General features: G+C 31.5%; 1 protein-coding gene across 2 annotated transcripts in view; it reads left to right on the forward strand.

The window, feature by feature from the left end:
• Nachralpha4 (nicotinic Acetylcholine Receptor alpha4) overlaps window positions 1-12,403 on the forward strand; it is a 313,703-nt gene that overhangs the window by 187,487 nt on the left and 113,813 nt on the right. The window contains exon 4 of one of the 2 annotated variants that reach the window (XM_064074499.1): window positions 3,270-3,450. In XM_064074499.1, coding sequence (XP_063930569.1) covers window positions 3,270-3,450 — 181 coding nt within the window. Of the gene's footprint in view, window positions 1-3,269; window positions 3,451-10,522; window positions 10,568-12,403 lie in introns of those variants that run through there. The other variant, XM_064074500.1, reaches the window with a different exon arrangement.

A 12,403-nucleotide genomic window follows, 5' to 3' on the forward strand; every position in this document is an offset into this window, starting at 1 on the left:
TTTTTCCATGTGAAATTTTTCGCTTATTGGAATTCTCGGTTTTTCAATTTGCAATTTTTCGGTTTTCAATTTTTCAACTTTCAGATTTTTTAATTTTCCGTTTTTTCAATTTCAAATTTTTTAGTCTTATGAATTTTAAATTTTTCGTTTCTTTTCCAAAATTTGGATGTTTCGATTTGTAGATTTTGCAATTTTTCGATTCACAGTTTTTCATTTCAGTTTATTCTAATTATTTTTTCAATGTGTCAATTAATCAATATCCTGATTTTATAATTTTTCTTTTTTTTTCGATGCGAAAATTTTAAATTTTTTGATTTTTCAATTTGGAATTTTTTGGTTTTCAATTTTTCGGTTTTTCAATATATACATATCTAACACTTGTTATAATTTTTAAAAATTTTCCCAATTATCAATTAGTGGATTTTAAATTTTTCATTTACTTATTCCCTTTTTAAATTTTTCGATTTTTAATTATTCAATTTCTCGACATTTAATTTTTCAAATGTCCGATCTTTCAGTGTTTTTCGATTTTACAATCTTGACTATTCCATAATTTTTCTTTTTTTATTTTCTTTATATTTTCAAATTTTCGTTTTTTAATTTTTTTTCTTAAATTTTAGATTTTTCATTCTCCAGATTTCTCAGTTTTTCGTTTCATTTTTTATTTGAAATTTTTCTAGTTTTCATTTGAAATTTATTGATAATAATAATTTAAAAAAATTTTTCACTTTTCAATTTTCCGATTTTAGAATTTTTCCATTTTTCAATTAATGGATTTTAAAACTTCTTCATTTAATCGATTTTTCAATTTTTTCGATTTTTAATTTTTAATTTCTCGATATTTAATTTGATCTGTTAATGTTACAGTTTTTTGATATTACAATTTTGATGATTCTATAACTTTATGATTCACCAATTTTTGGTTTCCAATTTTTCGATTCCTTGATTTTTTCGAATTTTGTTTTTCAGTGTTTCGATTTTTCAAATTTTCCCGATATTTCGGTTTTTAGGTTTTCCCAATTTTTTCCGCTTCTTTAGTTTTTCGATTTTTCTATTTTTCTATTCATCAAAAGAGAAAAATTGCAAAAATGTAAAATTCAAAAATAAAAAATGAAAAACTATAAAACACGATAAAAAACGGTAAAAATGAAAACTTTGAAAAGTCTAAAAATCGGAAATGAAGAGCCTGAAAAATCGAAAAAGTGCAAAATCAAAAAAAAGGAAATGTTCTTAAATCGAAATATTGAAAATTAAAGAAATCGTAAAGTTGAATAATTGAAGACTCCAAAAATTGCAAAATTGAAAAATTTAAAAATTTGAAAATCGAGTAAATGAACAATTAAAAATTGAAAAATTGGAAAATTGAATCGACGAAATATTAAAATCGAATGAAAAATTGAAAAATAAAGAAAATGGAAAAACAGAATAACTGAAAATAAAAATCATGCACTTGAAAAACAAAAAATCAAAAATCGAAACATAGAAAACTGGGAAATGAATAATAGAAAAATTATAAAATCGAAAGAAACAATGTAAAAATAAAAAGAATGTGATCTAAAATTGAGCAAATGAAAATGAAAAAATCAGGAAAATGAAAATAAAAGTTAAGAACTTGGAAAATTCGGAAAACGCAAAATTGAAAAATCCAAAAAACCAGAGTTTTCGATTTTTTGAGTTTTCGTTTTTTGTTTCGGTTATCCAAGTCTTCCATTTTTCGAATTTTCGTGATTTTTTGCATTTCAGTTGTGCGATTTTTACTGTTTTTCGTTATTCGTTTCCAATTTTTGGTTTCCAATTTTACGATTCGATTTGTTTTTTCTTCTTTCCAATTTCTCGATTACTTGATTTTTTAGATTTTTAAGTTTCTCGATTTTTGGTTTCTCAGTGTGTCAGTTTTTGGATTTTTTCCCGTTTTTCAACTTTTCGAATCATTAAAATGGAAAAGTTTCAAAAATAACAATTGAAAAACCGTAAAATACGACAAAAAAGGATAAAATAAGAATTTTAAAAAATCTAAAAATTGAAAATCAATAACTTGAAAGACCGAAATGGTGCAAAATCGAAAAAAGGAAATATTGCTGAATCGAAAAATTCAAAATTAAAGAAATGGTAAAATCGGATAGATTGAATACAGCGAATGATACAACGGAAAAGTGTAATCTAAAATTGAGAAAATAAAAATTCAAAAATCGGGAAAATGAAAATAAAAATCATGAACTGGTAAAACTGGGGAACGAAAAATTGAAAAATTGAAAAATTAAAGACAATGAAAAAAGCAAAAATTCTGATGTCAAAAAAGTGGTCGAAGGTAAATAAATTCAGATTTCTCTAAAATTTATTTATTTGATTCTGGGAATTTTAAGTATATATACATATATGAAAATAATTTTGCACAGTGGTGCTAGTTACAAGATTAATGGTTCTAGCTGGTGCTAGGCCTAAAAATAATGTTGGGGGTTTTCTCGAAAACAAAGAGTTTTATTTCAATAATAATTAGAGTAAAATTCATTAACTCTGTGTTACCAAATTGACCGACTCCTTGTATCGTTTCCGGGTGGTGTCTGCCTTTAACGCCTTTCGAGTAGAGTGGTTTTAATGCTCGCTGTCATTAGCTGCTTGTTCTTGAGCTGAATATCCGCTTTTATTTAATTATGAAGACCCACCTCCCAACTACTAGCACTTATTGGTAAGCAGACTCCCGTCGTACATTTTTAAAATTTAATTGTGGCATAAAACGCGTGAATAAGTGATTCGATGGCCCTGCAGCCCACGAAGTTCCGGTCTCGTCCAATAACCGTTATTCCTTCAACCCAATCCCACTATCCAAAAGTCAAATGTATTCGCGTATTAAGCAAGCTTCGACGTTTCCGTCGATTCTCATAAATTCCTATATTGAAATATTCGCAAACACCGAGCCAATAAAATCCGAAAGCAAACATAAAATATACTTTGTTTACAACTTTTGATTAGAGCACAAAGCCATATGCCATCGCAATTTCCCTCTCTCGAAATTTGAAAAATTCGCGTCGTTATTAATTTTGGCACCTTTATACGGCACCCTTCCCGTCTCAATAAATACGCGACAAGAGCCTCCGGCCAATAAAACACGCTCATAAAACGCGTAGAGCGACTTCATCGCACCCGTCTTCACCTTCCTCGTCCCGTTTTCTGGTATAGTCCCACTTTCGGACGCTTTTAGCTCCAGTCAGAAATCGACTTACAGTATAGTAGTAGTGTGCGGTTGCTGGTCGTTGTTGATTGCCTTGCAGCGCGGACGGGAACTTCGAGGTTACTCTGGCCACCAAGGCCACCATCTACCACCAAGGTCTAGTCGAGTGGAAGCCGCCTGCTATTTACAAGTCCTCTTGCGAGATTGACGTTGAGTATTTTCCCTTTGACGAACAGACCTGCGTCCTCAAATTTGGTAGCTGGACGTACGACGGCTTCAAGGTAGGTGCATGCCTGGGCGGTTCCAGGAACCCGTTTTCCTAACTGTTTTGGGCTGTACGAGGCGACTCTCCAGACGCTGCGTTCGCGAACAACAAACGCGCGCAAGCGCGGCGCCGCTACCGCGTACGGTTTTCCCTAAGTTATTACTGACAAATCACTCCTTCTTGTAGCTGTGTTTTAATGTAATTCAACTGATTAGCGTCATTCTAACCCAGGTGTGTTTTCTTTCACCAACTTATTACCCACAAATCCCAAGATATGAAAATTTCCCCGTGTCGTTTTTGCATGAACTAGTCCGAGTAATAAGTTAGCAGCGGCATTTCGACGTCACCGCGCTTCATTTCCTCGCATTCATAAACACCACATTAATAACAATAACTTAAACTCCACTCCAAATTTAATATTTCCATTATTTATGAATTGAGCAAAGTCTGAAAACTCTCCACGCGAAAATTGAGCCGTACTATTTTAAAAAGTAAAAATGGATGCTCGAACAAGTGATATGTATGCTAATGCACACACAAGGATCCGAAAACAAGCATAACATTAAAAACAGCTCTGTGGGCAATCGGTTTTGCATCGCAGATTTACGACCATCACATGGCAATCACGTCACGTAAATCAGCTGCAAACGTTGGCGGTCCGCTCGAGTTTCACTGGACCGGAGCGAATCGAGTCGGTTTAGATCGGGCGTTTAAAAAGAGCTTTCATAATGGAGATGTGTCATAAAGTAAATTCCGGGATCCGAGAAGGATCGGGAATCGCAATAAACGTCCAGTTAACAGTGTAAAATTTATGCTACTTTTAAATATGTGACCTGGAATAATTGGCGTCTGGGCTGGTTTACGCGGCGGGAATGGATTGTCTGGAGTCCGGATTGAAAACAGTGCGAATTTTGAAACTTAGTACCTGGGTGAGGTGTCAAGGTGGTATTTTTATTTTTGCCATTATTTTTAACTTCTTCCTTGTAATTTCCGTTCTTTCATTTTTTTTTGTCGCAATTTTTTGTACAAGGGTTTTTTTCGTTTTCCTCTTAATGTTCGGGTCGTTATTTTTGCCTATGTTACACTCCTTGTTTTTTATTTGTCTTATTGTTCTTAAATGTTTGATTAATCTGAAAAACGACGTTGATTCCGCTCAACTCATTTGTGTAGTCATTAATAAATCATATTCAACTAGAATTTTTAGATTCAATTTTTCAATTATTTAATTTTTCAGTTGTTTTGAGTTTAGGGTTAATAAGTTTTTCGTTTTCCTCTCTTCAGTCTTTCGAATTGCCGAATTTCGATTGTTCAGTTTATCGGTTTTGCGTTATTCGGTTTTTCGGTGTATTGATATTTCGACTTTTAGATTTTTGGATTTCTGAACTTTCGAATATTTTCGTTTTTCGGATTTTGGGTTGACTTTTTTCGAAATTCAATTTTCCGATTTCATATTTTTTCATTTATTCAACTTCTGAATTACTTGCGTTGAATTTTTTTGGAGTTTTCGACTTTTCGTTTTTGGTTTTGGTTTTTTGATTCTTCTATTTTCAGCTTTTCGAGTTTACTGATTTTTTTATTTTTCGGTTTTCTGATTCTTCATTCGGTCTTTCAATTTTCGATCTTCAATATTTCGATTTTTCAAATTTCGGTTTTACAGTTTTTCCGTTATTCGGAATTTCGGTATATCGATTTTTCGATTTTTCGATTTCCGAGGTTTTCGATTTTTCTGTTTTTCAGTTATTTAGTCTTTCGATTTCTCAAAATTCGATTTTTCAATTTTAAATTTTTCGATTTCCGTACTATCGTATTTTTCGTTTTTAGGTTGTTCGAAATTTAATTATTAGGTTTCAAAATTTCGATTTTTCAATTTTTGAAATATTCAGTTTTCATTTTCGAGTTTCCGAGTTTTTCATTTTTAAATTTTTATTTCTCGATTATTCGGATTTTAGATTTTTCCAAGTTTTGGCTTTTCGGTTTTTCGGCTTTGCGATTTTTCAATTATTCAATGTTTCGTTTCGATTTTTTAATTATTTAAGTTTTCAATTGGTTAACTCTTCAAGCTTTCGACTTTTCGTTTTATTAATTTTTCGGTTTTTCGATTTTTCGGTTACATGATTTTTCGCTTTTCGACCCCCCAATTTTTCGATTTCTCGAATTTCGATTGTTTGGTTTTTCAAATTTTTCGTTATTCGTTTTTTCGGTTTTTGGACTTAAACTTTTCGATTTTTCTGTTTTTCGGTTTTTCACTTATTTGGTCTTTCGATTAGTCAAAATTCGATTTTTCGATTTTAAATGTTTCAATTTTTGAACATTCGATTTATTTGTTTTTGGGTTATTGGGTTATTAAGTTTTTGCAAATAAAATTTTTCCATTCCACTTTTTTGAGTTCTCGAATTTTTGATTTTTCGATTGTTCGTTTTTTTTTTTGGTTTTTCAATTCTTCCATTTTTCCATTTTTTCGAGTATAATGTTTCAGGATTTTTCGAATTTCAATCATTCGATTTTTTTTCGGTTTTCCTGTTATTCAGTTTTTCGATTTTTCAATTTTTCGTTTTTTTTATTCTTCAGTTATTCGGTTTTTCGTTTTCAGAATCCTCAATATTTAGATTTTTGAAATTTCAGTTGTACGGTTTTTTGATCTTTGAGTTTTTCGATTTTCCCGGTTTTCGGTTTTTCGGTTATTTAACGTTTCAGTTTGTCAAAACTCGATTTTTTGGTTTTTTAATTTTCTGACTTTTCAGCTTTGGAATTTTTTGGTTTTTTCGAAATTAAATTTTTCAGTTTTAAAAGATGGATTTTTCAACTTACGAATTATTCAATTTTATGGTTGTTCGAGTTTCCGGTCTTTAATTTTTCGATTTTTCAGTTTTTTGATTTCCGTTATCCGTTTTGTTTATCGATTCTTCGATTTTTTGGTTTTTCGATTTTTCCATTTTTCGAGATTTGGATTTTTCGATTTTTCGGTTATTTCGTGTTTCGATTTGTCAAAATTTAATTTTTCGAATTTAAATTGTTCGATTTCTCAATTACGGAATTTTTCGTTTTTCGGTTTTTGGGATTTTCGGTTTTTCGAAATTCAATTTTTTTCATTTTAAATTTTTCGGTTTTCTGTTTTTCGGTTTTTCGAAATTCGATTATTTGATTTTTTAACTTGTGCATTATTCGACATTGTAATTTTAAGACTTTTCGGATTTTTGGATTTTGAATTTTTGGATTTTTCGATTTTCCAACTTTTGAATTAGCGGAATTTTGATTTTTCAATTTTTCCGTTTTTCGGTTATTTGGTGTTTATATTAATTAAAATTCGATTTTTCGATTTCAAATCTTTCAATTTTTTAACCTTCGAATTTTTTCGTTTTTGGGTTATTGTGTTATTAAGTTTTTCGAAATTCAATTGTTCCAATTCAAATTTTATCGATTTTTCAACCTGTAAATCACTTGATTTTAAGATTTTTCGAGTTCTCGATTTTTTGATTTTTCCATTGTTCGTTTCGTTTTTCTTTTTGGTTTTTGGTTTCTTCCATTTTTCCAATTTTTCGAGTTTCATGTCTCGGGATTTTTCAAATTTCAATTGTTCAATTTCCCGGTTTTTCTGTTATTCGGTATTTTGATATTTTTCATATTTCCGCTTTTCGATTTTTAAATTTTCTGACTTTTGACTTTGGAATTTTTTGTTTTTCGGTTTTCCGAAATTCAATTTTTCAGTTCTAAATTATCAATTTTTCAACTTATGAATTATTAAATTTTATGGCTGATCGATTTCCCGATTTTTCGATTTTCAGATGTTTCGATTTTTGCATTTTTCAGTGTTTCGATTTTCCGTTTTCCGGTTTGTTTACCGATTCTCCGATTTTTCGATTTTTTTAGTTTTTCGCTTTTTCGAGTTTTCCGTTCCGCGATTTTTCGAATTTGAATTGTCCGATTTTTCCCTTTTTCAGTTTTTCAGATTCTCGCTCTTTTGGTTTTTCCGTTCTTTGACGTTTGGATTTTTCGATTATTCCATCTTTCGATTTTTCGGTTATTTGGTGTTTCGATTTGTCAAAATTCAGTTTTTCAAATTTAAATTTTTCGATTTCTCAACTATCGAATTTTTCGTTTTTCAGTTTTTGAATTATTCAGTTTTACGAATTTTCCAGTTCCCCCCATATTTCGATATTTCAATTTTTCGATATTTAGATTATCCGTTTTTCGTTTAGGTTTTTCAACTCTTCGATTTTTCAGTTTTGATTTTTCCGTTAGTCGGTTTTTCAGTTTTGATTTTTCGATTTTTGGATTTTTCGACTTTTTCGTTTTTCGGTTTTTCCAAATTCGGTTATCCGATTTCCAACTTGTGAATTATTCGACATCATAATTTTAAGAGTTTTCGGATTTTTAATTTTTGGATTTTTCGCATTTCCTACTTTTGATTTTTCAGTTTTTCGGTTTTTTGACTTTTCGGTCAAGTATTCGATTATTTTTTGGTTCTTCTATTTTTCCATTTTTTCATATTTTAATTTTTTGATTTTTCAAATATTCAAATTTTCGGTTTTTCAATTTTTCGAATTTGTGTTTATTCGACTTTTCAATATTTGATACCTCGATTATTCCATTTTTGACTCTTCCTATACTCGATTATTATTTCCGTTTTCATATTGGTTCTTCGACTCTTCAATTTTTCTATTTTTTGGGTTTTTTGATTTTTCGGGTTTCAATTGTTCGATTAATAGGTTTTTCCGTTATTCGGTTTTTCAATTTTTTATTTTTCGATTTTTGGATTTTTCGACTTTTGAAATATTCGGCAATATCATTTTTTGATTTCCGTATTTTTGGTGTTTGGATTTTCCGATTTTTTGATTTTCCAAATTTTGAATTAGTGGATTTTTGATTTTTCAATTTTTCGGTTTTTCAACTTTTCGATTATTTTAATTATTTTTCGGTTCCTCTGTTTTCCGACTTTTTTTCGATGTCTCATTTTTCGAATATTCGATTATTCAATTTATCGAGTTTTCAATTTTAAAATTAAAAACAGTTGAATTATTCGATTTTTTCAATTGTTCCGTTTTTTGGGTCTTCGGTTTTTTTGATTTTTTGGTTTTCCTGCTGTACGATTTTCGGTGCCCTCATTTCTTGACATTACAAATTTTCGATTTTTTGGTTTTTCAGTTATTGGGTTATACTTTTTTGGTTTTTCGATTATACGATTTTTCGAATTTTCGATTTTTCGATTTTTTGATTTTTCGAATTTATCCTTTTTTAAAAATCTCAAATTTTCGGGATTTCGATATATCGATTTTTCGTTTTTGTTTTGATTTTTATACTCTTCGAGTATTCGGTTTTTTGATTTTTTCCAGATTCAATTGTTCGATTTATCGATTTTTCCGTTGTTGGGTTGTTCATTTTTCGTTTTTCGGTTTTACGCAATTCGGTAATTCGATTATTTTTCAGTTTTTCTGTTTTTAATTTTTGAATTTTCAGTTTTAATTTTTCGGTTTTTCGGATTTTCGATTTTGCCATTATTATAGTTTTCGAATTTTTGATTTCTTGATTATTGCATTTTTTGACTCTTCCGATATTCGATTATTCCAATTTTCGATTTTTCGATTTTTTTGTTACTTCGATTTTTCGATTCTTTGGTTTTTTCAATGTTCTGATTTTTTTCGAACTTCGATTTAGGTTTTTCCTAATTCTGTTTTCCGAATTTTTGATTTTTCGTTCTTTGGATTTTTTGTTTTTCAGTTTTTCGTTTTTAAATTCTTCGGTAGGTATATCAACTGCAGTAGGATTTTGGTTTTTAGATTTTTCAATCTTCAATTTTCCGTTCTCCAACTTCTGAATTTTCCGATTTTAGGATTTTTCAATTTTTCGATTTGCTGTTTTTCGATTCGATTTCAATTCATGGATTTTTAGATTTTAAAATTTAAAACTATTGAATTACTCGATTTTTTTCAATTGTTTCTGTTTTGGGTCTTCGGTTTTTTGATTTTTTGATTTTCCTGTTTTACAATTTTCGATTCCCGGATTTCTTGAAATTTCAAATTTTTGAATCGACTTTTCGATTTTAGATTATTCGATTTTTAGAATTTTTCGTTTCTTAATTAGTATTCCATTTTTCGATTTTCCATTTTTTGAATTTTTACGTTTTCGGCTTTTCGATTTATCGAATTTTCATTAGTCGATTCTAATTTTCGGTTTTTCGATGTTTTAATTTTAAGTTTATTTCATTTTTCAGTTTTTGAAATTTTCACCTTTCCGAATTTTCGATTTCTCGATTATTCCATTTTTTGACTTTTCGGTTGTCTGATTATTTTCGAATTTGTTAATTTTTCATTTCTTCACTTTTCCGACTTGCAATTTTCGTAAAACTTATGAAATACTCAAATCACACTGTGTAAACCCACTTTAAATACACAGTGAAGTAATAATATTTGGATTTGGTGCAGTATTTTGTATTGAATTTCATTATTGATGTACTTAATCGAAGCTAAAATATGACAGCAAGGCCTGACGCGACTGTGAGTAGTTAGCGGTGGCGCCATCTGTCACGCGGTAGCGGCTACCGCTGACGTTTCTTGCCTGAAACATCGCCTTCTCGACGTTCTTCGTTAATCCGGCGACAGTTCCGCCCCCTCCCCTTCCCCTTGTTATCGGCGCCGCCTCCGCGATCCGCAGCGTCTGGAAATTTCGCCCGCTTATCACACACCACAAAATCCAGCGCTTCTGTGCCCCACCTCTCCCCACACGTGTATGTGAATGATCCCCGAGGTTGGAGTCGATGACCGCCGGCGATCAGATCCAGGGGAGCTAGTTTAGACAGTTGGCACCAGTGTCGGGGAGTCCCCGTGGACGGCCGTAATGGCGCGCATGGCAGCACTGTCAGTGTGTTTTCTTGCAGCGCCGACGGCAACTATGAGGTCACGTTGATGACCAAGGCCACCGTCTACTACAACGGGCTCGTGGTGTGGCAGCCGCCCGCGGTTTACAAGTCCTCTTGCGCTATAGACGTAGAGTTCTTTCCGTACGACGTCCAAACATGCGTTTTGAAGTTAGGAAGTTGGACGTACGACGGGTTTAAGGTTCGCGTGGTGTTTTTGTTGACTGGTGTTTGTTTAGAGATTTCGCTCCCTGTACATATCGACTGTTTACACTTGGGAAAGGTATAAAATTAACAGTTAACACTTCACTGAAAAACATGCTGGGCGGGTAGCGGCCGGAGACATGGCATGGCGGGTGGGCGGTGGGCGCCGCCACGTGCTCTTGCTTGGGGGCGGCACGGTTGGGCAGGCTTGGGTACTGACTGCATCGATGTTTTATAGCCCACTCAATGATTGAAACGCGCGGAATTGGCAATAATGTTGCGGACGATTATGTACTAGAAAGGTCAAGCTTGTAGGCGCGAGTGGACGACACTGGCGCCATCTCGCCGCGAGTAGCGATACCGGCTTGACCAGCTAGATGGTCGAAAATAATGTCCGTGGAGTACAGAAAGTATCCGAACCGTTCGAGGAAGGTTGAGATTGTGGATAATTTTTTGTTGATAAACTGATTAGAAAATAATGATGATAATTAAGTATAAACAGTTTTTTCTTCAGTAGTTGACCATATTTTTCCATGCTTTCTTGTCTTCTGCTAATTTTTGATACAGACAAATTTGACAAAAAGGTTTTTCAAATTAACTAGAAATTTTATTTTTAGATTTAGATGAACAACCTTTTTCATTACGTAATCCCAGAAATTACTGGACCAAGTGTTGTCAAATTTTGTGGCTATTTTAGGAAAATCTTATAAGTGGTAAAATGTTAACCAAAATTTCTTCGAATTCCCCTGTACTTACGATTTATGAATCAGCCTTGATTGTTCGTTCACACCAGGCATCAAGATTTTCTGAAAAAAATTTAAAGTTTTCGAACATTTTAGAATCGCAATAAGAGGAACATTGAGCTCTTTAGAGCAGATTAGATCAGTTGATTGGACTGTTATGATAATAACGTGAAGGTGGCGAGGTCGATTCCCACTTGGACCACTTTTTTTTGTGGCTGGTATTATCCATATTTTTTGGTCATGTTTTTTGTCGTCTCATTTTTTCGTTTTCTGTTCCTCTTTGTTGACATTTTTTTCGCATTTTTCTCGCTTCTGCTTTGTCTCTTCTTTTTTGTGTTATCTTTCTCGGAGCACTTTTTGTAGACTTTTCTACCAATTTTATTATGGTTCTTTTTGTGACTTTTTTTTCCTTTATTTATACTTTTGTCGTTTTTCTGGCGTTTTCTCAACCTAAAAAAATATCCAGATTGTTTCTTCTGTGATGGATTATATTTCTCGGTCTTTTCCTGTACCTTGTTAAGTTTTGGTACTTATTTTAACTAAGTTTAAATTATATTGAATAACATATGAAGAAGTAGAAGGCAACTAGAAAATAATTTTAGATGAACGGTATTTTCTAGCCGTCTAGATTTTTTCGATTTTTCGTTTTTCCAGTTCTTCGATTTTATGATTTTTTTTGTTATCAGGTTTTTCTTCGGTTTTTTAATTTTTCAGTTTCCGTTTACTCAATTTTTTGAGTTTCGATTTTTCGGTTTCCGTTTATTCCATTCTTTGATTTTTAATTTTCCGATTTCTCAATTTCTCGATTGTCCCATTTTTGATTTTCCCCTTATTTTAATTTTTGAATTTTTCATTTTTTCGTCTTTTTTGGTTTTTCGATTTTTCAATTTTAATTTTTGATTTTTCAACTTTTGATTTTTCGGTTATTCGATGCATCGATTTTTAAATTTTTCGGTTTTTCATTTTTTCTAAATTCAATTTTGCTATTTTAAATTTTTCGATTTTTTTTATTTTCAATCACAAAATTACGATTTTTCGATTTTTAAGTTTTCGAATTTATTGATTTTTCAATTTAAAATTTTCCGATTTTCGAATTTTTGAATTATTTGATTTCTGATTTTTCAATTTTTGGGTTTTTCAGTTTTTCGTCTTATCGATAATTCGATTATTGA

This window comes from Zophobas morio, unplaced genomic scaffold (genome assembly GCF_036711695.1).
Source record: "Zophobas morio isolate AGI-343-1 ecotype UQ-CSIRO unplaced genomic scaffold, CSIRO_AGI_Zmor_V1 ptg000054l, whole genome shotgun sequence".
Lineage (NCBI taxonomy): Eukaryota > Metazoa > Arthropoda > Insecta > Coleoptera > Tenebrionidae > Zophobas > Zophobas morio.